Source organism: Rhamphochromis longiceps, linkage group LG4 (genome assembly GCF_057381845.1).
Source record: "Rhamphochromis longiceps isolate RC_006_pf linkage group LG4, R_longiceps_female_GT1.1, whole genome shotgun sequence".
NCBI classification, from domain to species: Eukaryota; Metazoa; Chordata; class Actinopteri; order Cichliformes; family Cichlidae; genus Rhamphochromis; species Rhamphochromis longiceps.
The window spans coordinates 5,688,053-5,715,230 of record NC_140560.1 but is presented as its reverse complement, the minus strand read 5'-3'; the positions used below and the strand labels follow the sequence as shown (position 1 = coordinate 5,715,230).

At 39.0% G+C, this 27,178-nt stretch overlaps 1 protein-coding gene and 1 long non-coding RNA gene across 2 annotated transcripts; one reads left to right on the top strand and one right to left on the bottom strand.

The window, feature by feature from the left end:
- Window positions 1-4,533: 4,533 nt before the first annotated feature.
- Window positions 4,534-26,068, bottom strand: LOC146670895 (uncharacterized). Its single transcript, XM_085403000.1, has 10 exons — window positions 25,835-26,068; window positions 24,369-24,413; window positions 24,182-24,217; window positions 23,785-24,096; window positions 23,271-23,579; window positions 13,948-14,238; window positions 13,520-13,813; window positions 12,454-12,771; window positions 7,370-7,501; window positions 4,534-7,286 (listed from the first exon to the last, which is right to left on the bottom strand). The coding sequence occupies exons 2-10, from the start codon at window positions 24,409-24,411 to the stop codon at window positions 6,814-6,816; spliced, it is 2,208 nt and encodes a 735-aa protein (XP_085259126.1). The 5' UTR covers window positions 24,412-24,413; window positions 25,835-26,068; the 3' UTR covers window positions 4,534-6,813.
- Window positions 16,468-19,912, top strand: LOC146670896 (uncharacterized). The gene is made up of 4 exons (XR_014911384.1): window positions 16,468-17,445; window positions 18,151-18,268; window positions 18,382-18,550; window positions 19,062-19,912. It is a non-coding gene; the product is annotated as an uncharacterized LOC146670896 (long non-coding RNA).
- Window positions 26,069-27,178: the final 1,110 nt, after the last annotated feature.

Below are 27,178 nucleotides of genomic sequence, written 5' to 3'. Positions count from 1 at the left end.
TGTCAGGTCGAGTCTTAGACTCCACCTCTCTGGGAATATCTCAGGCTCCCCTAGGTGTGGGGGCCTATCTCCCCCCACTACACTCCCTGCCAATGGCTGATACCCTCAACCCTTGGTGCATTGGTGGTTTTCGGTGTCCAGGGCTGGGTGCACGGTGCTCACTCCCAGTGGTTGCTTGGCAGGGCCTGGCGCCCATGACTCGGTCAGGGCCCTTCCGGAGGGCTATGGCTCCCCACATTTACTTTCAGATAATTATATGGAGAAATCTTTGGAATACAAGCGCGCTAACGCACACAGGTGTGCACAGACACACACCATCTTCCTTGGATGCTGCCTCAAAGCATATCGTGCATTGTCGATTTTGTGTGCTTAATTTAAAATTAATTTTAAAATTGTAAAAGTAATTTTAAACATTTTACTCAGTAATGTGTACTGAGGACCTTCACCTTTTTTAGCTGAATATGGAAACCACTATACCAGAGGTGTCAAACATACGGCTCACCTGTATATTTTATATAACATAAAATAAACTATATACAAAGATGCAGAAACGTGTGCACTGAAAAACAGACAAGATGTTAGATTTACATAAATTAAGTAGTCGACATTGGTTGCACACAGATGTTCTGCTTTTTGAAGCAACTCAACACAAGTTACACAAACAAAGTGCAATTGCAGTAAATTCATCAAAGACGCTTACATAAATCCAAGAGATGGCCAGTCTCCATTTTTCACTGTACATGTAGCACAGAGCCGTGGCTCAGTGTCTGAGTGTCTGAATGAGTCTCACAGGTCTGAATGTGTGCTTAAAGCCATTTATAATTCCTAACTTGTTTGATCTGCTGCTCACCACAAACAAGCACAAGCATACATTTTGAACATTTTACTGTATATTTATAGGTTTTACAGTTTTTACTACTGATAAAAAGTTCCCTTATGGCCACTCATACTCCACAAAGTAATTAAGGAATAAACAATTACAAAACAAAAAACAACAATTTTCACCTTTGAAAAAAATGTAATGAATTCCCTCTTACTTTGGCAGTTTGGCACTTCCTCTACAGCTCTAACTCTCAGTGTGTTTTGATACCAGTTTCCCATCAATAATCTCTATTTTTGGCATTATTCGTTTGCTTATTACAAACCAGTCTACTGTTGTGTACAGTGTTGTTTTTTCTTAGTTTTTGTTCCCAAAAATGTGTCTCTAATAAAACCTCTGTAACTTTGTGAAAATAGGAAAAGTTTTTGTTTTTCTCTTTCTGCTATAGAAATTTCTAGAGTTTTCTAGGGGATCCTCGAGGTCATCTTACACACCTAAACACAATTAAATAAAGTAAACAAAAAACCCCAACTATAACGTTTTTCAAGCTAACAATAGTCTAAAACCAAGTTAGAATAAAGTTGATGGTTAATTATATCAAAAGAAGAGGACAATTATTGATGAAGATTTGCAATTTTGGTATTTAAAAAACCCCATAAATTCATTACAGACTGCAGCAGAGAGTGAACGTATATGGTAACGATATCTAGTACAAGTGTTTCCTTCAGCTCACAGAATAATAGTAGTGTAGCAAGCACATTTAGCATGAGAAATAGCTTCTTTCCTATTGTATTGTTTATGACTGAGGTACATGTCCTTATGAATAGTAAGTCCAGTTTTTCTGAAGAGACATTCCAGGCGATGGCCAATAGCTTTAAGCTGGCAAAATTCAAATGAATATCAAGGGACAGAATGGGGGAAGGAAAAGTTTGAGTTTTCTGAGGAGCCAAGGTATCTAAGAGTTTGACAAATCCATTGTTATAGTGAGATACCAAGTCATTTGTGGAAGCTGAAGCATCTATGGCCATTAAATTATCAATGCAAGGGGAAAGAACTGATAAATCAATGCCTGTAATGTTTCTAAAATTAAGAAAGCATGTTAGATTACCTTTGTACAGTTGGAAACCAACACCGAATGAAACTAAATTATGATCTGAAAAAGATATGTCTGATACAGCATAGTTCATCGCTCGGACTCCAGTACAACAGATAAGGTCTAAAGTATGTCCTTTGGAGTGTGTGGGAACATGTATTTATTAGTCTAAGCCAAAATTCTCCAGATAGGAAATATAAAAATTTTTTTAATTAATTTGATGCTCTGTCCATGTGGCTATTAAAATCTCCCAGCAATGTTATATTTGGAAAGTAAAAAGTAAAATTACGACACGAGCTTTTGGTAAGTAGTTGTTGGTTTTGTGAAGCAACCGATGACGGGGTAACTCTCATGACTAACTCAGATTCCCTGTGGTTACGGAGGAAGAAAGGAGCTTTCCAGAATGCATATGATAATTTTTCTCAAGGGATACTAATGTCCTTGCATTATATGCAATGACCTTCTGTTACGACTGTGGCCATAAGAAGTCTGTATGAGCTGCTTTGTTTCTGTGTCTGTGCTGTGCTTAAGACCCTCTGCAGGTCCTTCCCCTAATGAAGAGTAGTGAGCTGCTGATTGGACCGTGGAACAGGTGACTGCGTTCAAAAAGCCGCTCTGACAGCTCCCGGGAGAGAGAGAAACGAGCGAGCAGTTTTAAAAGCAGACGCAGACCCAGCCCTGGTTTCCAACTTTTTGCATTTCTTGGTATCTGTGTAAGCGTGCTCTGTCAGAGCTGCCACTGGTGTAAACTCTGTGCTTATGTATGCATAGGCTGAAGCGGAAGGGGTGAGCCGCCTTTTTCTTTCGAACAGTTTTCTCCTGTTTTGTGGGCTAGGAAGTGAGGGATAGTATTGTCATTTGTTTGTTTTGTTTCTATCTTAGGGTTTAGGTAGTTTCCTCTGGTGTGACTTAGGTGGTTTTGTTTATTATTTTAGCCTGGGTTGCTTCCTGACATTAAATAAAATCACCTTTTTTTACTCATAACTGGTTTCGAATGTTTGGCTTGGGAACCAGGGCAGGTACTTGCCTCTCTCTCCTCCAACCTTATGTGCGTCTCTATACGCCTAGACTAGGGGCGTAACACCTTCATCTTGGCTGCTTGTTTCTGATAAAACAGCTTCCAGGCACTGCTGTGAGGTGGGGTACAAAGGGCTCTGAAAAATCATGGTAATCTAGAATGGGTGCCTGTGTTAGATAGTTTGTCAACTGGTTTAGGGCATCTTGATGACTCTCAGTCCATCCAAGTTCTTCTTAAGACCAGACCCATTCTGGCTGGTCAAACTAGTGAATGGCAATTTCTGTCCTTCTGTTCTGTCTCCTCAATGTGACAAATGGTCCGTAAGTCTTTTCTCAGAGTCATTCTGGTGCTTCAAACACTGCAGACTGACTTGCTTCTTTCTCACTTATTCTAGCAGCACTTTAAACTGGATGTGTGAATGTGTGATGTGTGCATTCATTAACTATTTTCAACCGTGTTGCTGTATCATCAGCTGTATCATCAAGTCACATCAAGGTCATGATTTTACAGTGAAGTTCAAAATTATTATTTAATACGCTTCCACCTGCAGAAAATGTTCCACCCTAGGACTGACATATAGTGCTTTTCTACTTTCCATGAGTAATTCAAAGCACTTTATACAACATGCCTAACTCAGCTATTCACCCCAGTGCTTTTTTCTATGCTTGAGGGCTTTCTATTTAATATTCCCACACATTCATACTCCAGTAGATGTATCAGGGAGCCACTTGTGGTTAGCATCTTGCCCAAAGATATTTGGCATGCAGACTGAAGCAGCCAGGTATCAAACCACCAACCTTCAGATAAGTACAGTCATGCCAGGTGTCATAGGGCAAATAGTGGGGTAAACCCCAGACAGATCATCAGTCTGTTATAGAGATCCAGACAACCAGACACACTCATACCTTCTGCCAATTCAGAATCACCCATTTACCAAAGCCCATGTATGTTTTTGAACTGTACGGGGAAGCTGGAATACCTGAAGAGAATCAATGCAAACACAACAAGAACATGACAACACCACCAAGATTCAAACCCAGGACCTTCTTTATGTGAGACAGCTATAATGACCATGTGCTGTTATTAGTTTAAACAAAAAATGTTCAATCATGTTAGTTATTGTTCTCTGTAATCACAGGTTAACCGTTACCTCACACTGGCAGTCTTTATGCTAACCGTGTACATGGTATCTTATTTTTTCCTTCATCAGAAATTAACTAACAATCGAGAACAGACCTCAGCAGCTGCTCATAACTGAGCACTCATAACAAATAGAGAACTTGTATTTGAGGGTGGCTGTGGTCCCTAACCTCTGCGAATACCAGAGGTCAACTGTAAGGACATAAATGAGGGTGAAATCATCTTGTCATCTACATTGTTGATACAAGGTGCTAAATATGTGTTTTGATAAGATCAACAAAGATAAAGTTTGTGTGACTGCTTTACATTAAGTAAAAAAAAAAAACTTACATGAGTTTGAATATAAAAATATGCATTATCTGTTCATACAAATATACTGTATTTACCTCTCCAGGATCAAATTTGACACCTTGTCACCAGGACTATACTAAATATGTACACGGACACCTGAAGTAGGGGAGACCGGGGATAGTTGTAACATTTTTGACATTTCTGTCTGTAAATTGGAGCTCGTTTAAGGTAGTGGATTCAAAATGTAATGCAAAGTATTTACATGTCTCTGCTATTAAATAGTGCAGCTATTTTCTCTGCAGCACAATTACCCATTGCATGGTATGGCCTCAAACACAAAGAGTGAAATGTTACAATTAACCCCATAGTCTGGGTTAGTTGTAACATATCCTGGGGTGAAATGTAACACAATGAAATAAGGGTACTAACGAAACATTAACATGTAATCTTTGTTTATTCAACACATGAATGCACTTAGAGCCATTTATGTAGCTATGTGTGTGTGTGTGTGTGTGTGTGTGTGACAGAATGCAGAAATCTAGCTTTTGAACATATTCCAACCCCCCCAAAAAAGACAAATTATGGAATTTTCTGCAACTGAATATTTCATTAATTTTGATTGGTCTTCCTTGAGTTTGGCCTCATTGGCTCAGTGGGCATTATAACCTACAACTCTTGCACCAATTTTGAACATAACAATGAAGCTGAAAAAATGTAGTTGTTCACCAGCATCGCAATTCCATTAGTTTTTATCATGGCTTACCTTGGTGTGGTTTGCAGAGTGCTTCAGAAAGATGAGGAAATCTGTTTCTTGCACCCATCCTGATTTATTTCCACTACCAGTACTTCCTACTGGTCCATCTCTGACACAGTGGTCTGCATAATGTATGTGTGGGAACACAAACAGTGGAGGAATTGTGTTGCCAATGGCATTAACCGCATATACAAAAGTGACCAGTGAACCTCTCTCTGCTGATGTCATTGCCCCAACTTGTTTAATATAAGTTAAAGTAATAGTGTGGTAAGTTGTAACATCTGCATTATTGTTACAACTAACCCAGACTGTTGCTGTTACAACTGACCCAGACTCCTATAGCCATGAACTAGCTAACATTACAGCCAACGGCTAAAACATTAGCACTAAAGACTTACACAGAATATATCCCCATAGACATACAAATAACATAATTTAAATTTGATGAGTTTAACTGCAAAGCAGATAATGCTATTACAAATTGAAATAAAGTAGAAAAACTTACTTTTTGGCATACAAATTACTTTTTTTCATGTTAAATTGTCTGTGTTTGACAAAATGTGCTGATTTTTCACATGTGATAGCAGAACTGAATTGGGCATGCACAGGATGAGTCACATCATTTGAAACGTAGCCCTGATTGGAGAAATTGGAAGTGTTACAACTAACCCACGTTACAACTATCCCCGGTCTCCCCTACATATTCATGTTACTTGTGCAAATACATCATGTTGGAAATCAAAAAATATAACATAAAATTATAGGATGAGTACAGCAAGCAACAGCTGGATTAAGATATAGAGTTTTTTGGTCTATTAAGCTTTGTTTGTAAATCAAGGGTTTCTGCAAATTTCAGGCCAATAAGCTTAACTGAGGTTATACAAAGAATAGAAAAAAAAGAGGCTAAAACTGGTTTTTGATGTTGAGATCTTCACAGTCATGGCTAAAAAGCTAGAACAAGTGAATTTAATATTAAGGGCAGCTAATAAATTCTTACACTACATAGAAAATATTCAAATTGTTGAAATTCTAAAATTTTAACATTAGAAGACAGTTTTAAGGGATCATCTTAGAATGTTTATAAAGTATGCATAAACCCACCCATGGCTGACATCACCTACTGCGAAGCCTCAAGCTGAGCAATTTTGCCATTTTGGTCTGGGTGTTTTAAAACTGGGCATCATGAACACGTTGCAGATCTGACTGAGAAACTGAGCCCAATCAGAAGCAAGCAACTTGTGAATCTCATGATAAAGATTACCCTGCTTTACCCTTCTTTTGACTCTAATGTACATGATGATTTACAAAGTCATGTGTGTTCAGTATTTTAAACTTGAAACTACCAATTGAGGCCATCAACACATCAGAACGGTTTTAAGGTCATGAGCTCATACAGCAAGGAAGCCAGAGACCTCCATACAAGATCGCACCTTTGCAACAAAAGCAGTCTCCTCCTGTTGGCCATTAGAAAAAAAATTCATGTCTAAGTGGCTTCCACAATGGCATCACCTTTCAGACCCAGAAGGCAAGTCTACCTTTTATATCTATATAAAAGGCATCTATATATTTTTATATTATGTAGTATGTTACAATTACGGGAAACCAAGCTAACTAATTAAACATATTGGCCAAAAGATTTTTTGGTTGCAGTTGTATTTTAGGTCAAGTTATTATCAATGATGATGAACTGCTGATAGTCAAGATACATTCTCATAGTTGTCCTCTTCATCATCACTACTTTCTTCTTCTTCATCATTATGTACACCAAGCGAGGGTGGGGATACATTCTCATAATTGTCCTCTTCATCACTAGTTTCTTCTTCATCATCATTATCTACACCTGGTGGTGGTGGTGGTGATACATACAGCGAGGGTGGGGATACATTCTCATAGTTGTCTTCTTCATCACTAGTTACATCATCTTCATCTTCTCTGTGATCACTTACACTCACATAGGCCTTCATGCAATTGGGGCCTGCTTTCTTGTAATCATGATCATCATTACACACTGGCTGCTCATAGTCATTGCTTCCCTCGTCATCCACTCCTGCAGCTCCCCCTTTCATTTTTACATTAGTGTCCATTAGATCAACATTCACATAGTCCTGCGTATCGTCTTCATCACCCTCACTGTCTCCCCACTGGTAAGCATTCCCGACTTGGTCAACAACTGAAACACAAGTAAGGGAAAACAATGTCAATATGTAGTCAAACTATCTGATGAATAATTGCCTAAAATTTGTGAGCACACACTTTGACTGTGGATGAAAGCTAGAGGCTCCTTGGCTCGTCGTTGTCTTCTCCTGATGAGAACCACTAACAGCAGCAGCAGGAGCAGCAGCAGGATTCCAACAGCTACCGAGGACAACAGCAGCATCAAAGACACTAGAAGGACAGCATTCGATCAGTTTGATCAAAAACTTCCCCGGTACAATGAATTACGTCTTAGTTAAGTTGCTAATCTAGAGCAGTGTTTCCCAACCACTGTGCCGTGGCACAGAGTTGTGCCGTGAGAGATCATCAGGTGTGCCGTGGGAAATTATTTAATTTCAATTAATTGGTCCAAAAAATACAATTTAATAATTACTGCAAATAATAAAATCATTGTTGGGCATCTGTCCTTTCAACGCAGTGACTGGTAGAGTAATTACTCTTTCATGTCAGTGGGTGGCACTGAATGAATGAATGAATGAATGAAGCCTTTATTTGTCACTTGCAGTTGCCTGCAGTGAAATTGGAGCCCTTCCGACCATACATACATTACACAAACATTCCAGAGGATGGTATGGTGGAGTCAAAAAGGAGGTACTGCCTCTGGACACAGTGGAGACTGTCAGAAAACAACTACAAGAAGACAGCTTCTTGGAAGACAGAAACAGCTTTACCCCCAACCAGATTTGCACACTATTAGACCTCTGCCTTACCACCACATATTGTAAATACAACAACAGTTTTTACAGACAAAAACATGGATGTGCCATGGGCTCCCCGGTGTCACCTATTGTAGCCAACCTTTATATGGTGGAAAGAAAGGCTCTTGGCTGTTTTAACGGGAGGGTATCTAGCTGCTGGTACAGATATGTGGACGACACCTGGGTCAAAATCGAGACCCAAGAAGTAGAATCCTTCACTGCGCACATCAACGCTGTGGCTAAAAACATAAATTTCACCAGGGAAGACACAAAGGATAACTGTTTGCCATTCCTGGACTGTGCTGTGCACATTAAAGAGAACGGCAACCTCAATGTTGAAGTTTACCAGAAGCCCACACACACGGACCAGTACCTCCTCTTTGACTCCCATCACCCTCTGGAACACAGACTTGAAATAATTAGGACCCTACACCACCGGGCAGAACATGTTCCCTCTAAGCCTGAAGGAAAAAAGAGGGAACACGCACATGTAAATGAGGCTCTTAAAACATGTGGTTATCCTAACTGGACTTTCATAAAGTCAACAACGAGGCACAGAAAAGAAGATCAGACACCAACTCTTGAGGATCAGAAAGACAAATGCAAAAACATTGTCATCCCCTATGTTGCCAGTTTATCAGAAAAACACAGGAGTTTTCTCCAAGCATGACATCCCAGTGTACTTCAGACCCAGCCACACGCTCAGACAAAAACTGGTTCATCCCAAAGACAGAACTCCTAAACACAAACTTAGCAACATAGTATATGCTGTAAAGGGTAGTGACGAATGCCCAGACCTCTACATTGGAGAGACCAAATAGCCACTTAATAAACGCATGGCACAACATAGAAGAGCCACCTTGACGGGACAAGACTCAGCAGTCCATCTGCATCTAAAGGACAAAGGTCACTCTTTTAGGACACCAATGTTCACATTTTGGACACAGAAGACAGATAGTATGAAAGAGGAGTGAAAGAAGCCATCTATGTGTATTGTGAATGACCATCTTTGAAGTAAGTAAGTAAGTAAAATTTTATTTATATAGCACATTTCTAGATAAAAGATCACAAAGTGCTTTACAAGGTATAGGAACAGATTAAAAAGACAAAGTACAGTCAAAAGTTAACAAAATGCAATTTTAAAAAGGATGTGTTTTTAGCTGAACACAGGCGGTGGTTTACGACACCAACTTTCTGCCATCTGAGATCCCTTCCAAGACGCCTTAATGCCCACTCACATCCTGGGCCATCTGACCTCAGGAAATCACATGATAGGTTGGGGCCAGGTTTCAGAGCAGGTTCATCCAAAACCTTGACTGATTGTGACCCACACCCGTTTTCACACCTTGACTTGTGTGATTAGGTAGAGGATCAACAGGGGGTTCATGACCCCGTTGGGGGACACTCACTGAGGAATTAAATCTGGGAGTCTCCACCATTTGACCTTAGAACTGAAGAAGCTTCTCGAATGAGAGGTGAAACGTCTTCAAGCAACTTAAAGAAGTCCAGATGCTTTTCTTTCCAATCTTAATGAGTCTACGGACATTAGCTGACATTCCCAACTATTGGCCAATGTGCGTCTTGTGGAAGGAGACTCCATCAGAGAAAACTTTCTATTTTGCAAGGCACTGCCAGAAAAAAAACGGGACAGGAAATTTTTTGGGTTACATCCGAATAGCTTGAACAAAGAGGGTGGGAAACCTGCACGAGTATCTGCACTGATGGAGCAGCAGCCATGGTCGGACGCACCAAAGGTTTCATTAGCAGAGTGAAAGCGATAAACCCAGATGTTGTTATTATTACGCACTGTTTTCTGCACCGCAAGGCGCTCGTTGCCAAGACTTTACCAGCAGACCAAGCTCCTGTATTGGATGATGTCGTGCGCATGGTAACCTTCATCAAGACAAGACCTCTGAAAAGCCACATACTTGCATCTCTGTGCGAGGAAATGGGAGTGGAGCATAAAGCTTTATTGCTCCACACGGAGGTCCGATGGTTGGCACGCAGCAAAGTACTGGCCTGTGTGTTTGAGCTGCAGGAAGAGCTAAACATGTTTTTGAGTGATGAGAGGTACAATGATGCAAAGCTGCTTACAAGTGATGAGGGGTGTGCAAGGCTGGCTTACATGGCAGATATACTTCAGCATTTTAATAAACTTAACACACAAATGCAAAGCCGAGATGAAAACCTGCTCACAAGCACAGATATAATAAATGTATTTTGTTCAAAGGTCCACCTCTGGCAACAACATCTTTAATTAACCGATTCACACTACAATGTGGTTTGCCTCTTACCTGTAATTATTTTTATTTAATTTAATAACTGTACAGTACTCTGTTTATAGTAACCATTGTCCTTAATGTAAATATGTAAGAAAATTGTGTATGTTTCTGTTCCGTGTCCTGTGTACTGTTTGTTTGTATATGTGTCTTTTTGGCTGCTGTTACAACCAAATTTCCCCTTGTGGGACAATTAAAGGATTATTCTATTCTATCTAAAAAATGCCAACCTTGGCATGTTCCCACTCGCTCAGAAATGGCAAGGAGATACTGAAACTGCCACACTGTGTGAAATAGTAGGTAAACATTTGAAAACGCTCGAGAAGAAGTTGTTAATTTATTTCCCCTCTGTTTCCACTGAATGCCTTGACTGGGTAAGAGACCCATATAGCTCAGCAGCAGTTTTTGGAAAGGATATGACTTAGCAGGAGCAGGAGGAACTAACTGAATTGACACAAGACTGTGGTGTGAAGCTAAGCTTTGCTGATCTATCTTTGGATAGTTTTTGGTTGACTGCTGCCAAGGAGTTCCTCATTCTGGCAAACAGAGCCATTTTGACATTGCTCCCATTTTTCACAACATATCTATGTGAGCTAAGCTTTTCGCTTAGGAAGAGTGGTTGAGAAGAGCTTTATATATGGGGGGAAAATGCTTAGATGGTTTTGTTACAAAACCTGTAAAAAAAAAAAGAAAAAGAAAGCTGAACATACGCAAATCTTTGAAATGTATACGACTTTTGTTGAAAAAATTGAGGTAATCTACTAATCAGAAGGTTGATGGTTCGATCACTGGCTGCTCCAGTCTGGGTGAGGCAAGTTGTATAAAGGGCTTTGAGTGCTCAGAGCAGAAAAGCAGAAAAGTGGTATATAAGAAACAGTCCATTTATCATTATTATAAACTACCCGTCAAAAGTTTTAGAACACCCAAATGTTTCTAGTTATTTATTGCAATTCATGTCATTCAAGTCCAATGAATAGCTTGAAATGGTACAAAGGTAAATGGTGAACTGATAACTCAGACAAGAAGAGGTCTGACAGACCCAAAGCCACCACTGAATCAGAGAACAAGTTTCTGAGAGTTAACAGCTTGTGTGATAGGCGGCTCACAGGACAACAGCTTCAAGCACAGCTTAATAGTGGTATAGAAAGCAAGTCTCAGTTTAAGTGGTAAAGAGAATACTTTAAGCTGAAGGTTTGACAGGACGAGTTGCAGCAAGAAAGCCATTGCTAAGACGTCAGATTAAGACAAAGAGGCTTGCCTGGGCCATGAAACACCGCCATTGGACTACTGAAGACTGGAAGAAGGTATTGTGGACTAATGAATCAAAATTTTAAATCTTCAGTTCATCATGTAGGATCTTTGTTTGCCATCAAGTAGGCGAAAGGATGGTTCCGCAGTGTGTGGCATCATCTGTCAAACATGGAGGAGGAAGAGTGATGGTCTGGGGCTGTTTTACTGGATCCAGGGATGGTGCCACAGCATTCTGCAGTGCCATGCAATACTCTCTGGTTTGTGCCTAGTTGGTCAGGGGTTCATCCTACAGCAAGATAATGACCCCAAACACAAGTCCAAACTATGCCAGAACTACCTCAGGAAAAAGAACAAGAGGATGGCTTGTTCAGACACAGACTTATACCCCATCGAGCTGGACAGAAGAGTGAAAGCAAAGCAACCTACAAGTGCAACATTTATGGGACCTTCTGCAACAGATTGGGAAGGACTTTCTGAAGAATATTTGATTTCTATTGTAGAAAAACTGTTATATCTACTTTGATGAGTCAAAACTTTAGAATACATTTTGGTACACTTCAGTTGCTTATGTGCACTATGTTTTCATTTCAGAGTGCAATGAGACATAACTTTTTCTTCTTGTTTTTTTACCAGAAGTGTATATCTATATATGAACATAACTGCTGTTTGGCAGCAGTTTTTTTTTTTCTTTTTTTGGCAACATCAAGGTTTAAGTTCCTGTTTCTGTTAAGTTCTATTTTTATTTCAGCCTTTGCCCCTATTTCTACTGCTTCTTCTCTTTCTAGTCTTAATTGCAAACATACAAAGGGAAAATACAGAGACATTAATCCTGAGAAAATTTAGGTGGTTATGATATGGTTTTGTTAATAAAACATAAATTCAACACTGCACTTACATTTAATGATGACACTGATCGGTGCTGTTGCAGCAGATCTGAATGTCCGTGTGGACACTGTGACCTCGTACACACAGCTGTAGTTGCCCTGATGTTCATACTCAGCTACAGGGAAACTAAAGGAGGCTGAGTTGTTGACTGCTGGCTCTGTGAGGTTGGAGCCAGAGAAGCTCAGAATAAAATGTCCACTGGAAAATGTGGAGTTAATGGAACAGGTGAGGATGAAGCTGTAACCCCTGGTGATTTGTGCACCTTCAGGACCCCAGACAAGTCCTGCATTAGGAGACGTCAAGGAGATGCTGGGCCTCTGCAGTCTCACTGTGTGAAAGCAAACTGGGATTAAAACATATTATTCTCTCTACCTTTTAATTCTGGACTTGTTTAAACTCTAGAATCAAAAGCAGAAGGAAGGATTTTTGTGGGGCACTTAAGGGAAGCTGAATCAAACTCAACACATTTCATCACTTACTAACTTATTAGTATTTGGTGTTATTTTATTTTTCACACATTCAGCAGTTATTGAGCAACATTAGAAGTTTCTTGCTACATGGTAAATGAAAGTCCATGCTTATCTGCCAAGAAAAATGGCAGATTAGCTTGGGTAAAAGACCGAAAGCTGAGGCACACAATGAAGAATGCTGTTGGTAAAGTTTCTGGGCTGCCTTTCCTCATAACAGCCATCCCTTAAGATTTTCTCCATTTAGAGCAATGCATTATCAGGGATTGTAACATCTAGTCTTTTTACTGAATCTTTTAGCCCTCAACGTAGCATTTAGCTCTTTAGCTGCTCAATCCTCCATGGTATGTAATAGTTTGTTTCAAGTAGTGTGTGTTTACTCCTCAGTACTGTTGGCTTTGAGATCATTTTCCCTGGATACTGAAAAATCCACAATGAAAGTGGGATTCTGTTCATAATGCTTTTTTTTGCTTTTGTTTGTGCTTTTTTTTGTAAATAGCTATTAAAACAAGTTTAAGCTATGACTGAAACAACTTATTATCTGTATTAAAAATGATAATTTCTCATTTTGTTTGAAAAAATGCTTCTTACATGTATTTGCTTTATTACCTGTCACAGAGAGCCTGCCAGAGTCACTTGGTGGGGAGTTAAATTCAAGACCTGAGCCCATTTTCTGATACTGACACTGGTACGATCCCTCGTTATCAAAGTTCACTTTAAGGATATTGAATGTTGCAGAGTTTGTACTAGAAGTTTGGGTCCTGTTAAATGAATCTGATGTTTTCTTCAGAATGAACGATCCACCCAAAACCTGAGTGGAGATTGAACAAGTGATTGCAATGTTCCGACCCCAAGTGACCTCACCAACAGGATTTATGGTGACATGGGGTTTTGGGAAACTCACTGAAAAAACAAACAAAACAAATGAACAAACAAAAAAACAGCATAATGCTGATTGATATGTTGCTGGCTTAATGACACTTTTAGCTTTTGATTCTTGGAGCTGTCGAGCTCAGGAAATTGTTTTGTTTTCTTACCATTAACAGAGAGTCTGACAGCATCACTGAGGGGGGATGAAAAGTTTTGCTCTGAAATGGTTTTCTTATACTGACACTGGTACGAGCCGTTATGATCTAAGTCCACTTTGTGGATACTGAAGGTAGCAGATGTGGAACTTGAGGATGCAGTCTGGCTGAAAGTGCCTGAGGTCTTCTTGAGGATGAAAGTTCCACCAGAGAACTCGGATAAGATGAAACAAGTAATGATGACATCTTCACCCCAGGCAACCTTATCTCTATTCAGAGAGATCCTGGGCTTTGGAAGGCTCACTGAAAAACACAGTTTAGCATAATGTTAGTTTAGATAAATATAAGTTCATGCATTTAAATAGCAAATCTTTGTAACTTTTTAATTTTACAACCCACTACCAACTCACTACCACCCCAGCTCTTCCCCATCCCCCCATCCTTCATCTAACTTAATTTCATGTCTGTTAGCAGTAATCGTTCTGTACAGAACATGCCCCACTCTCCCTTCCTTTGTCATTGCTAACTATCTTTTCTAATAAATACCAGGGGTAGCTGTAGCTCAAGAGGTAGAGTAGGCCATCTCCTAACTGGAAGGTTGGTAGTTTGATTCTTGGCTGCTCGAGTCTCCAATCTGCATGCCTAAGTGCATTTTGGCAAGATAGTGTAGAATAAAAAGGGGATGCTTTTTCCTCTTCTAGTTTCATTATTTTAATATGGCACTATTAGTTCATTAGAATCATATAACCAGCTTTGCATTAAATATATACTGAAGTTTTTGATCTTACATTAGCCTTTGTATTACAGTGATTGTTATAACTCTAGTTTGATTTTCTACTTACAGGTGCCAGAATAATATGATCTTTCATTGCAGATGTGACCATGATCAACTTATACATATTGCAGTTTGTTGCTTATTATAGAGTTGTGCTCAAGTTAATTAAGGGTTAAAAGCTACAGTCAGCGTGAATGTCTGACTGATCTATGGAGGGGAAAGGCTTCGAGCATAGAGGGCCGCACGCGCTTACATACCACTGATATCATATTATCCTTTGTGGTCTTTTATTCAATTATGTTTTTTTGCTAAGTTTAAAGTGGTAGTTAATTAAACAACATGCTTACAGTACATATAATACATATAATCTAGGAATGTGTCCGGCCTGAGGCCTTAACTCATTTGGAGTCTCACTATATTTTACTCTACTTGGTAACAGATGACCAGAGTCAATAATTAGCCTCAGAGACCCTGAGGGCTTGAAGTTTGTTGCCTTGTTTGGAAGGTGTTATAGAAAAGAGAAGTTCTATGTCTGTTTATAGCCATTAAAGATGTACAAAATGTACGATTAACTGTGACTAATGTCTGGAACCTATTTTGATCTGTCATTACGCATGAAGGGGCATTCTAATACCCTGATTTTTACAAAACTATGGAGATGTGTTTTTTGTAATGAGATCTGAGGCTGTCTGCATACAGTTTCCATCTCCCACGGGTGTGACCATTAAAATCATCGTTTGACTTGACCCGGCCGGACCAGTGTTGTTATTGTGGTGTTTCTCCTGTCTCCATCCCCAATATTTTGAACCATAACAATAGCAAACACCAAGTTCCTCTCTAAACCATTTCTCATTGTATCGGACCGATGCCGATACGTAATATCGGATCGGTCCATCTCTAATTACTACTATAGATTTCTTAGAGATGTTAGTTTGCATGGACTGAAACAGTACTGTACGAGTAGCAGCAGGATTTCATGGTCACCAGGGAGACCAGCAAAATCAAAGACAGTTTTTTTATTAAGAAAACAAAAGAGATTCCACACATGTAACTTACCTATAAGGCATTTACGGCATGCCATAAAAAAAAACATCTTGCTCCCACCCACCCCCTTCATTTCTGTGTGAATGAGCTTGACTGATCATGCTTATCTGTCTGGGTTCCTTTTTTTTGTTTGTTTTTTTTTTTCTTTTTGTTTTCAGCCTATGAAGTGTTGATCACGGGAATGAGATGATAAATCCTGTGGATATATAAGTCTTACATAATTTAACTTACATTTAGGTAAGTACTGTAGGGTTGGAATAGCTGGTTTGAGTAACATTTGATTTCAGAACCTTGTTAGTTCCTGGATATGTCTGGCATCATGACTTTCTGTGTGTGCAGCCAGGCAACAAGAAACACATGAAAAACATGAAGTGTTTGATTTCACCCAGTGTCAGCTAAACACTGTACAGACTTAAGACACCACAGATTCCTAAGTGTTCAATGCAGGGTGTCAAACTCATTTTACTTCGCGGGACACGTACAGACCACTTTGCTATTAACTCATTCACTGCCAGGGTTTTTGAGCATTTTTACTCATTTTTGAAGAGCCACAGAAAACTGTGTGTTATGATCATATAAACGCTGAACCTACCAAAATGAAGAACAGACTCTCTTCTTCCAACCAAAAAAAAAAAGCTTGTTTCTACCATTTTCCATTCTTTAGTAATCAGCTGTAGAAGAGAGGTGCACTGTAAAAAAGGGCAGTGAAATTGACATAAAAACCATGTAAAACCCCTACAGAAATGTATAGTAAACCCCAAAACACAACTTTCCTGTTTCGATCACAGTGAATTATTGTAAACCTTTAAACAGAATGTTCCTGTTATATTTACAACATGAATGTGTGATTATAATCAAATTTATTGGTTAAAACTACAAATACTGTGAATAAAAACAGTGAAACACCGTAATACTCATAACCAAACAATCATGTTAATTTGACATGCAAATACTGTAAAAATCACAGTTTTAGTCAGTTTTCCTTAAAAACACATGACGTATATGTAAGTCACTTTACAACTGCATGGATGTACTGGGCCTACTTTTAACATGATTCATGAAATGATGCAAAGTCATGGATTGGACTAATAAAAATGTTTTCACAGAAGATGTCATTGTGAACCTGAGAGGTTGCCTCTCCATTTATAGGCTATATAAAAATATACAATTAAAATTGTTTACATCATGTTTTTTTCTTAAATCATTTGCAGCCTATTGTAGGGTAACCAATAAGAAATTATTATTTAACGACTAAGTAATGCTTCTGTCATAATGCTTGTATTCTTTATGTTTCTTTTAATTGCAATGTGATACTTAGACTAGAATACTTTTTTGGGTTAGGTCAGCAATGTCTCATTATTAAAGGCTAAACAAACTTACAGTGCCTCCCATAGGATCTCTATGGTGCCTCATCTCCACAGAGCTGTAAGCTACTTCAGGCCACTCACAGTTGCACTGAGCGCGCCTAATTTTGAATGTGCATCTGAAGCTCGTCTCTGATTGGATAATGACGTGAGGGCGGGAGGAGAAGAGCGCCTAGTTCACGACTATAGCTAACGAGCCAGCACGAGAGAGAAGACGGGAGAAGAAAACATCGAACTTTCAGCAACTACGTTGTTAGGACAAATTACAAACATACGATTTCAAGTGTTTTTTGAGGATCTGTGTTTGTTCGTCAGAAAGTCTGCACGGTAAGTTCAATATCTTGGCGACGTTTTTTCGAGATAAAAGCACCAGTTGATATTTAGACCAAGGCTCATAACCTAGCGCTAGCATGGTAGTTCAGCTGAAAAGCACAGGCAAACTTTAGAAATACTAAAAATGATCATCTGCGTCTTTTTTGTAAAAAGGTATTGGTCACATTAAGAGGCTATGTACTACATTGCAGAGTGCATAAGAATGAGCCTTGTTGTATTTTTAAATGTGTTGGCGCCAATTGCAGCCAAACATTCACCACGTACTCTGCTTTCAAGGGGCATTTTTATCGTGTGCACAATGCACCTGCACTTCAAGCTACTCCTAAAGCTCTTGTTGCAGATTTAAAATGTGCAGTTTCATTATGTGCCCGCCATTTTCAAACAGTGAAAGAGCTAGTGTCTCACTTAAATGATCATATTGCAGGGGGCAGGTCTGTGTCATGTCCAGTAAGTGGTTGTAAGCATATGTTTACAAAAAAGTCATCATTTACTTCTCACATGTGTAGGAAGCATAAAGCTTGTTCCCCAGATGGTATTGATGACATGTACAAGGAATCTCGTCCTCAGCCCCCAAATGACAGTACAGAATATTCAGAAAACACACATGAAACCATGGCATCTGCTAGTTCAGCCAGTGATATGCCAGAGAAGGATAGTCATTCTTATCTCAGAAACATGTGTCTCTTTTACCTTAAACAGCTACTCAGCTACTTTGAAGAGAAGGAGGAGTCCATGCTTCTCTGTGTTGAAGATACATGTCTGGCAGATGAGGTACAACTGGAGCAAGTGCCTCTGACACCCACTATTATCATGTGTGGTAAGTCTGTTTCATAGCTCTCTCTCTCTCTTTTTTTTTTAAGTGCATTTTTTATAGAATGTCATGTGACTGCCGTGTTTATTGATATAACCTGTTAAATAATTTGTTCACAGGACAGTCCTGCTATTCCTCAAGAAGATACATGCTGAGTGTTGATCGGCACCTCGTCAGCACAAACATATCCTCCTTCATTTCTGCACTGTGCCTCATGTTCGGGAGCTACTACAATTTCAACATCCATTATCCATCTGAGCTGGCTTCCACTTTAGAGTTTCTTCAGAGGTGAACAAATATGGCTTTGTTATTTCTCATAACTGAGACTCTGGGATCTGGAGTCTGGCTTTGATGTGGTTCGAGTCCAGGTCTGGCTCTGAGTCTCGGTCGGCTTTGGAGCCGGTTTCAGTTGTTTTTTCTGTTTTTTGTTGTTGTTTTTTTTGTTTGTTTGGTTTTTTTAAATACATTAACAGTCTGAATCCGGGTCCAAGCCTGGCCGAGACTCAGGGCTAGACCAAGCGTCAACTGACGTCTGACTACCTATAACCTTTGCTTTGGATTTTAACAATGCTAAAGTGTGACATATCACTGCAGAAGACACTCGTGAAGGGTGCCAATACTTTTGACCATGCATTGTTCACTTCCCCACAGCATTTTGGTTATACTTTGTCTTGAACGTGGTCATGGCCATGACTGTATATATATGTATATACTTAATTTTTACTTACTTTGTATGTGTATTTTAACTGATCAATTATAAAAATGCTTAATAAACTTTTATATGATTGTTATTCTACAGGTGTTTCTTCTCCATAAACCCAGAAAAAGGAACCAAAGTAGAGAACAAAAACTCAAAGCGTCGTCTCAGTGTGAACCCTCGAGTCCTCACCCTGATTTAGGATCTCGCCGACCACGAGTGGCGCTAAGCCTAAATCTTGACTCTCTGTGGACTGTTAGTTTTACTTTGTTAATTTTGTTCCACAATGTGTACTGGAACCTTTTACTGGTCGAATGCATGAAGCCAATTCATGAAGATGTTCTTTCTTTGTAGGAATGTTCTTTATTTACATAAGAAAAGAAAAAAAACAACATGCTGCTACTGCAGTGTTTCTAGACCACATGTGTAGGTTTGTTTCACCACGTGGTTTTGCTGATGTTTTCTGACCAGGGCCATGGTTGTGGTGACAGCAGGGTGCGTGTTGCGTTGCACGGTGATTATGATCATTTTTGGCACAATATGTGTTTTTTGTTTTAAAGTCTTAACAGGTTATTTAACTTTTTCTGGTGGAGGGTCTAACAAATGCTTGTTTCATGAACATGGTTCTTGCTTTGCAGGAATGTTCCACAGCTTTTATAGCCTATATTTTGATTGAATTGTGTAGTTGCTGTGTGCCTTGCATATTGTGTTAGTTGGAAAAATGGATCCATTTGCTGTCATTTTGCTAATGTGGCTGCAAAATAAATTTCCCAAAAGTGATATTTTCCTCTCTTGTGTTTTCTCATGTGTATTTTTGCATGTTTGGGTGTAGGCGTAGCAGTAAGAAATTTGCTGGGTTATGGTTAAAATTTTACATTAAAACATATAATATTCAGCATAGATTTTATGTATAATTTACAGAGCAGCTCCATTTAATATGCACAGTTTCACCGTAGTTCTACCATTTTAAATTAGTTCTTTGTATGATATTTCCCTGTTAATTTTGCAGTTTATGGATCCACAAAAAGCATTTATTACTTGTAAAAGATACAGGAAATAGTGTATTTATATATCACATCTATGTGTGAAATTAACTTCTTTTTCCTGTAGATTTAACAGTTTTAATCTGAGATTCATTCACTGTAAATCAATTTACAAGTTGCATCTGTAAAGCGTTTTTACAGGAAGTCCCTGGTAACCCCAGCTGCCAGGGTTTTCCTGTAAAAACAGCACGTTTTTTTTTACAGTGTGGGTTCCACCAAAAATGCCTGTTTTGACCACAAAAAGGGAGAAAACGAGCTTTTTGTGAAAAATACATTTCAAGCAGTCTGATGTTCACTGACAAGCTGCCCGAGGTTGTATTCTAGCCCCTCCCATTGTAAAACGTAATTGACGTCTATAGACGTCAATGGCAGTCAACGTAAGTTTTTCAATTGACGTCTATAGACGTCAATGGCAGTGAATGAGTTAAGTGGGCCGGACCAAACTCTGCTTTCTGTCACTGTGTAAAGAAGTTACATATTAAACAGTTTTAAAAAATTGTGACAAAAAAAGAAAATCTGTCAGCATGACTCTTTGAAGAGTCTTTAGAAGAACTTTTCCTATTTTCACAAAGCAAAATCTGTTTACCTGCTCGTTAATCATTTGCTGTTTGCTGGTTGTTGAAATGGTTTTGAAAACTTTTAGCTGAGATTCTGATGTTTCTGTGGATGCTACACGTTTATATATTTAACAGATCTGGCTGTACATCCTGTTAAGCCAGATGTTCTCCCTTTCACATTTGATACTGGGGGCATTGGGGTTCAATGGATTAATTGTTTATTGCTTAATTACTTTGTGGCCATAAGGAAGATTTTTATCAGTAGGAAAAGCTGTAAAACCTATGAAAATATAGTTAAAAGTCCAAAATTTATGCTTGTTTGTGGTGAGTAGCAGATGAAACAAGTTAAGAACTATAAATGACGTCAAGTTTTCTAGTCTCTTTGCATGTGGCCAAATGGTGTGCTCATTTAATAAAGTTGCTTGCATGAATTCTTAGCAGGGCTGAAGATTCGCCTCCCACGGGCCATTAATACCTGACAAATGAAATTATTGTTTCACTTGTTTGACACCCGAGGTCTAATAACTTAATGGCAAGAAAACGCATTTATCATCATTTTTGTATTAAAAAAGTCTTTGTGCTATAAAAATATCATAATCCAAAACAAATTGAATAACACGATGTTGTCATGCTGACATCAGCACTAATAATCAGTATATATTGCTGATGTCCTTGATCTTCTAATAGAAACAGGCTAATGTCATCATATTGTAATACAAACAGGATGTTATTAGCATGTTCTCATAGGAACATCTTAAAACACCATCCATCCATCCATCCTCATCCGCTTTGTCCGGGGCCAGGTTGCGGGGGCAGCAGCCTAAGCAAAGAGGCCCAGACCTCCCTCTCCCCAGCCACCTCCTCCAGCTTATCCGGGGGAATACCAAGGCGTTCCCAGGCCAGACGAGAGATATAATCTCTCCAGCGTGTCCTGGGTCTGCCCCGGGGCCTCCTCCCTCCTCTTAAAACACTAAAACAGGTTTTCGTATAGTTCTTGCCCTTCGGAGGAGTTGTGGTCTCCACGTGCTCTTGTTTCTCAGTGATTTCTTTCCTTATGGTGCATCTTCTCTTAGGTTTTCCACCTCCAAAAATCACTTTAACCTCTTTGTTCAAGTTAGAGCTAATTCAAGCGAATTAGTTCTGTTGATAAGCACCGCTGTTAATGTGTTTTTTAAATACAAATAACTGAACAGGCATGCGGTCCATAGCAGGAAACCAAGAGGGAAGTTGCTGCATGAAGATTACTGAGAAAAAACAGCACCATACTGCAACTATAAATATCAAGTATTGATAAGATCATGTGGTACCATATTTGGGCATGGATGCTGTAAGTATTTGGGAGTGCTACTAGACTCTAAATTATCCTTTAAAAAACACATTAAAAAAGTAGTGAAAACTGTAAATCTTAATATACAGAACTTTAGACATATCCGCACATCATTAACAGACACAGCAGCGATTACATTCCTGCATTCTATGATACTGGCTCATATTGAATATTGTATTACAAGTTGGTCCAAGTAGCTTTGCTGCTATTGGGCCAATTGAAGTATGCTACAAAAGAGCATTGAAAATATTAGATAAAAAAACCTTTTTCATATCACCACTGTCAAATTTTAGAAAAATACAAGTTTTTATATTTTACTAATTTCAAATTATTTAAATCTGCCTGTCTAATATACAAAGTTATACATGGTCTGGCACCTCCACCAATGAGTGATTTTATTAAACAAAAGTCTAGCAGTGTTGCCGGGTCTCGACTGACTCGAGCCACTGTTAGAGGTGATTGTGAACTGGCACTCAGGCGGACCACCTTTTCACAGAATGCTCTGTCATATCAGGGAGTGAGCTTCTGGAATAGTCTTCCACTGTCAGTGAGGGAAAGTACAAGTCTACCCATCTTTAAGAGTCACTTAAAAGGGCGGCTGAGGGACACACAAACATGTAATCATGTTTAATAATCATGTTTTATATTGGACGGGAAAAAGAGTTAGTGTATTACAAAAAGGGAAACAACTGTTAGTGCAATGGGTGAACGCAATATCACGATGGTCAGGGCATGTACAATACTGGGGTTTGTGCAATATAATTGATGTGTTTCCGTTATTGTTATCTATACTGTCCTCTTTGTCCACTCTCCTTGTCATTGTTTGTTCTAGTATAATGTGATCACTGTTTTTGTCCTTGTCACATGACCTGTAAATAGTGTCTCTGTATGTTTTTACTAACTTGTGTTTAACACCAACCTGCCAGAGGGTCTGCAGATGGAAATTAGCCCAAGGCTATAATCTGGCATATTTACATTTGTTAAAATGTTCATTAATATGTATTGCCCCTCTTTCTAAAAAATAAATAAAATAAAATAAAATAAAATAATATCAAAGAAAGGAAACTGACATTGATAAAGATATCTTCAGCCATTTTGACACAAGCACCGATTTTTTTTTTACTTGTCTTATCACACACTCATGAAAACACAAATATCTGACACAGAGATCAGAACTTAGAAAGGGGCTGGCATGAAGTTGAAGTTATTGCTGCCAAAAGAGGAACAGCTGGTTATTTTAAACAATGATTGATGATCTACTTTCTTCCACCACTCAGAACGCTTAATGAGTGTGCTTCATAAATAAAGAGTTCAAAATGTATTATTTATTAATTTAGCACATTTTTATCTATGTTTTGATAAGAGTATAACAAACACTTCTCACCTGAACAGACGACACCAGCATCCTCACCATGGTTACAGTTGTGTTTCCCAAATCCATTGTGTCCACACTCAGTTAGAGAACTCTCACTTCCTGAACAGGCCACATCATCAAGCCAGATTTGTCCACTTCCTTGACCGAAGTGAGCAGATGAAATGGCCTCCAATGCTGCCCCACAGCCCAGCTGTCTACAGACCACCTTAGCATTATTTAAGTTCCAGACATCATCACAGACCGTTCCCCACGAACTGTTGTAGTAGAATTCTACTCTTCCTGAACATGAAGTAGACCCAGCGAACCTAATCTGAGGTGCTAGCGACAGAACACAGACAAAATATTACCAAGAAAAGACAGAGCACCTTCACTTATTATTTTTTGGTTTTTTTAGTCATGGCAATAATCACATTGACTCTTTAAGTACAAATCAAGTTACAAAGGATGACAATCAGTTTCGTGACTAGCTGTTAAAATACACAGTTACATTTATTCAACATAAATTACCTAAAGTATTTCTCACCTGAGCAAACAATACCAGCATCCTCACGATGTCCACAGTCATGTGTCCCAAATCCATTGTGTCCACACTCAGTTAGAGAACTCTCACTTCCTGAACAGGCCACATCATCAAGCCAGATTTGTCCACTTCCTTGACCAAAGCGAGCAGATGAAGTGACCTCCAATGCTGCCCCACAGCCCAGCTGTCTGCAGACCACCTTAGTGTCATTTAAGTCCCAGCGATCATCACAGACTGTTCCCCAGGAGCCACTGTGATAGATTTCAACTCTTCCAGAGCACTGAGTGGATCCAGACCCAGCTAGTCTGATCTGTCCTATCAGCACATAATATAAACTATATTTAATACTTTCCTAAATTTGAAAAGAATTAAAAAATTTCACACACAAGAACAGACTGACCTGCAGCAGATGAAGTGAAGGCCAAGAGGCAAGAAACTTGGAAGGAACAAAATGACATCGCTTATTGTGTAAACTAAGCACATACATCTGTAGTCATTTATCTAAAGTGATCAATATTTGCACTGAAAGGTAAACCTCAAAGACCCAAACTGTCTCTCTACAAAAGCATTACAAAAGTATGTCTTACCGAAGGTCAAAAACTGAAGCACTCTCTGCTGTCTGCACCCCATGACTGAAAAAAAGAGGCTGATCGTGTCATTTATGGGAACCAGAAGACAGTAAAGTCAACAAAAAACTACAGTGTACAAAAAACACTTCACATTTGGTTTATCCTCCCAAAACACTTCCTCTTTCGTTTTGAATTTTTTTTTAAAATTCATCCACGGGGCTTTGACACAAGCAGCTCTAAAGACTGGAGCTCACCACATCATTAAAAAATCAGTTTTTTAAAATAAAAATAAAACTGCTCGAGTAATCTAGTGACTCTCGGATACATATTGATTCATTATAAGCAAATTTGCACCAACCCTACCATCATCCATAGAAACACACACACTGTCTCCATCTGGTGATTAAAAAGTAATATTGACACAGATGATACATTCTTGAGGTTAAGCGCTCATAATTTTAAGCACTCCTACATTAGCCTAAAAAGTATTAGCAAGGACTCACAGTTTAACATTTGGGAAGATGATCTGAATGAGAAAGTCAATCCTTTTATAGTGGCAGTGGAAAGAAATGCAACCAGAGAATTGTCTCTGTTTCGACAGTTTTAAATCTTAACTCATTTCATGAATGTTTCTGAGGACTAAATTGGAAGCCACACTTTAAACTATAAAATCTTTAAAATATGGGCCTAAAATCGATGATCTGAAGCATTAAAGTGACACAAATATGCACCAAAAAAAGCAAAAGAAGAGAAATCATGAAGGAGGAAAATTGCTTTTCGCAGCAGTGTGTGTGATACACCAACAAAAACACAGGGTCATACAGAAACTCATCCAAGATTTTTAGGAGATACACCCATGCCATCAATTTGAACAATCTACTGTGCTCGAGGTGATGACAATATGTACGCCTGTCTGACATATAATGTTCTACATGGACTTGCCCCCACATCCTTTAAATTAATTTATTAATCAAGACAGATTGCAGAGTTGGGACTGAGGCCATCCCTAGAGGGCACTGTAAGGTGTTTTATAGGCATTTGGACAAACTGCTGTCACTGTAGGGAACTCAGTGTTATAAAGGAGATGTGTGACCGTTTTTTACGGGTGACACGTGTCATTTATTTTTGTTTTTGTTGTGTATTTGTAAGTTTTCTATAACCTGCCCTGGGACTACAGATGTTAATTAGCAGTTTTGCTATAATCTAGCATTTTTACACTTTATGTTTGGTACATTGATGTTCATCAACGTGATGTTCCTGTTAAATGTATAAAAAGAAGAAAAAAATCCTGTAGTCAAGAAAGGAGTGAAATAATTAATAATGACAATAATGAACCGGTTTGGAAAATGTAAGGAGTAGAAAGTCGAGATCTTTGTGTGAAATTGGAGGAATAAAAAGTAGCAAAGTGTCAGAAAAGTGCTCAAGTAGAGAAAGGAAACTTTTGCTTTTGATAAAGACCACAGTGTGGAGGACGTTCTGCGAACCTTCGTTTCGGGTTATCACCGTCCTCTGTCTTCGGTGGTGGCCCCTCCTTTTCCTCCCACCGTCCTCTGCAGCTGTTCCAGCTGTTGCTGCTCCCGTGAAGTTTCATTGTGTTAACCGGTGTTAAAGACGTGCAAAGCTCACTATCACTCATTCATACATAAACAACATGCAGTGTAACTGAATCTGTTAAAAGTCCTTTACAGCAGTAGATCACCTAGTTTCTCACCTTGCTTATCTGCATTTATTTTTTTGCGGTAGAGACTGCCACGTCTGCCTGGGAAAAGCAGCCTGCTAATCGTCACCACTTCAGCTCCTCCCCCGGACCCTGCTGCTGACAGCGCAGTGGGAATCACACTCCTAACTACACATAGAGCAATTGCCATTTTTCCCGAATCACTGTCCATACCACCACCTCTAACTGTAAATAATATCTCAAATAATAACCTCTATCAGCAGTCATAATTAAGGAAAATGCTTTAAAAGATCAAATGCAATAAATTTAATTAAATATTGGTTAAAACATCCCTGTTTAGTGAATGTGTACACATGCCCTATCAGTGTAAACATTTCAGGCCTTTAGACAGCTATCAGCTACAGTGTAGCAATATCAAAATCTGAATGAACTTATCTACAGTGCAGAAGAAACTTCAGTGGACATTCTTTATGACATAAGTGTAAAGAAAACCTTTTTTTCTCTAACAAACTTCACTGTTGAGTTCATCAGTCTGTGTTTTAGATCCTCTGTGAGCGACCTGAGTTTGGAGAAACAGTGGCACAAAGATGGTGCTCAGAACAAAAATGACACTTACCCACAGTCACCCTGTGATTAACTAACAAACAAGCTTTGTAAAGTGTGAAAACTGAGAAACAAGTGCTGCAGTTTTTTCATAAAATGCACTGCTAATCTTACTATGTTTGGTGTGGTGATGCCAGGGTCTGTCATGTGCTGTGTGATATTGATGAACAAAAGGCGAACTTTGTATTTAGGCTGAAAGACAAAATAACAAGGCATAACGTGTGTGTGTGTGTGTGTGTGTGTGTGTGTGTGTGTGTGTAATGATACAAGGGGTAGAGATATTGAGATGGACTGATAGTAGCCACTACTTGTTACTATTTCCTGAAATATCCTTTATCAGGTCTGGAGAGCTGAATCAAGGCTAGTTTTATGCATGATATGGACACTTTACCACATTGTGGTCTCACTATTTAACTCATTCACTGCCATTGACGTCTATAGACGTCAATTACGTTTCCAATGGGAGGGGCTAGAATACAACCTCGGGCAGCTTGTCAGTGAACATCAGACTGCTTGAAATGTATTTTTCACAAAAAGCTCGTTTTCT

Excerpts from the sequence above, each read along its gene's own strand:
- LOC146670895 (XM_085403000.1), bottom strand. The coding sequence starts at position 24,411 with ATGGGGTGCAGACAGCAGAGAGTGCTTCAGTTTTTGACCTTCG. Across the intron at positions 24,218-24,368 it reads GCTTCAGTTTTTGACCTTCG|TTTCTTGCCTCTTGGCCTTC; the intron begins GTAAGACATACT and ends GTTCCTTCCAAG. Across the intron at positions 14,239-23,270 it reads TGCTGGTGTCGTCTGTTCAG|TGAGCCTTCCAAAGCCCAGG; the intron begins GTGAGAAGTGTT and ends TGTGTTTTTCAG.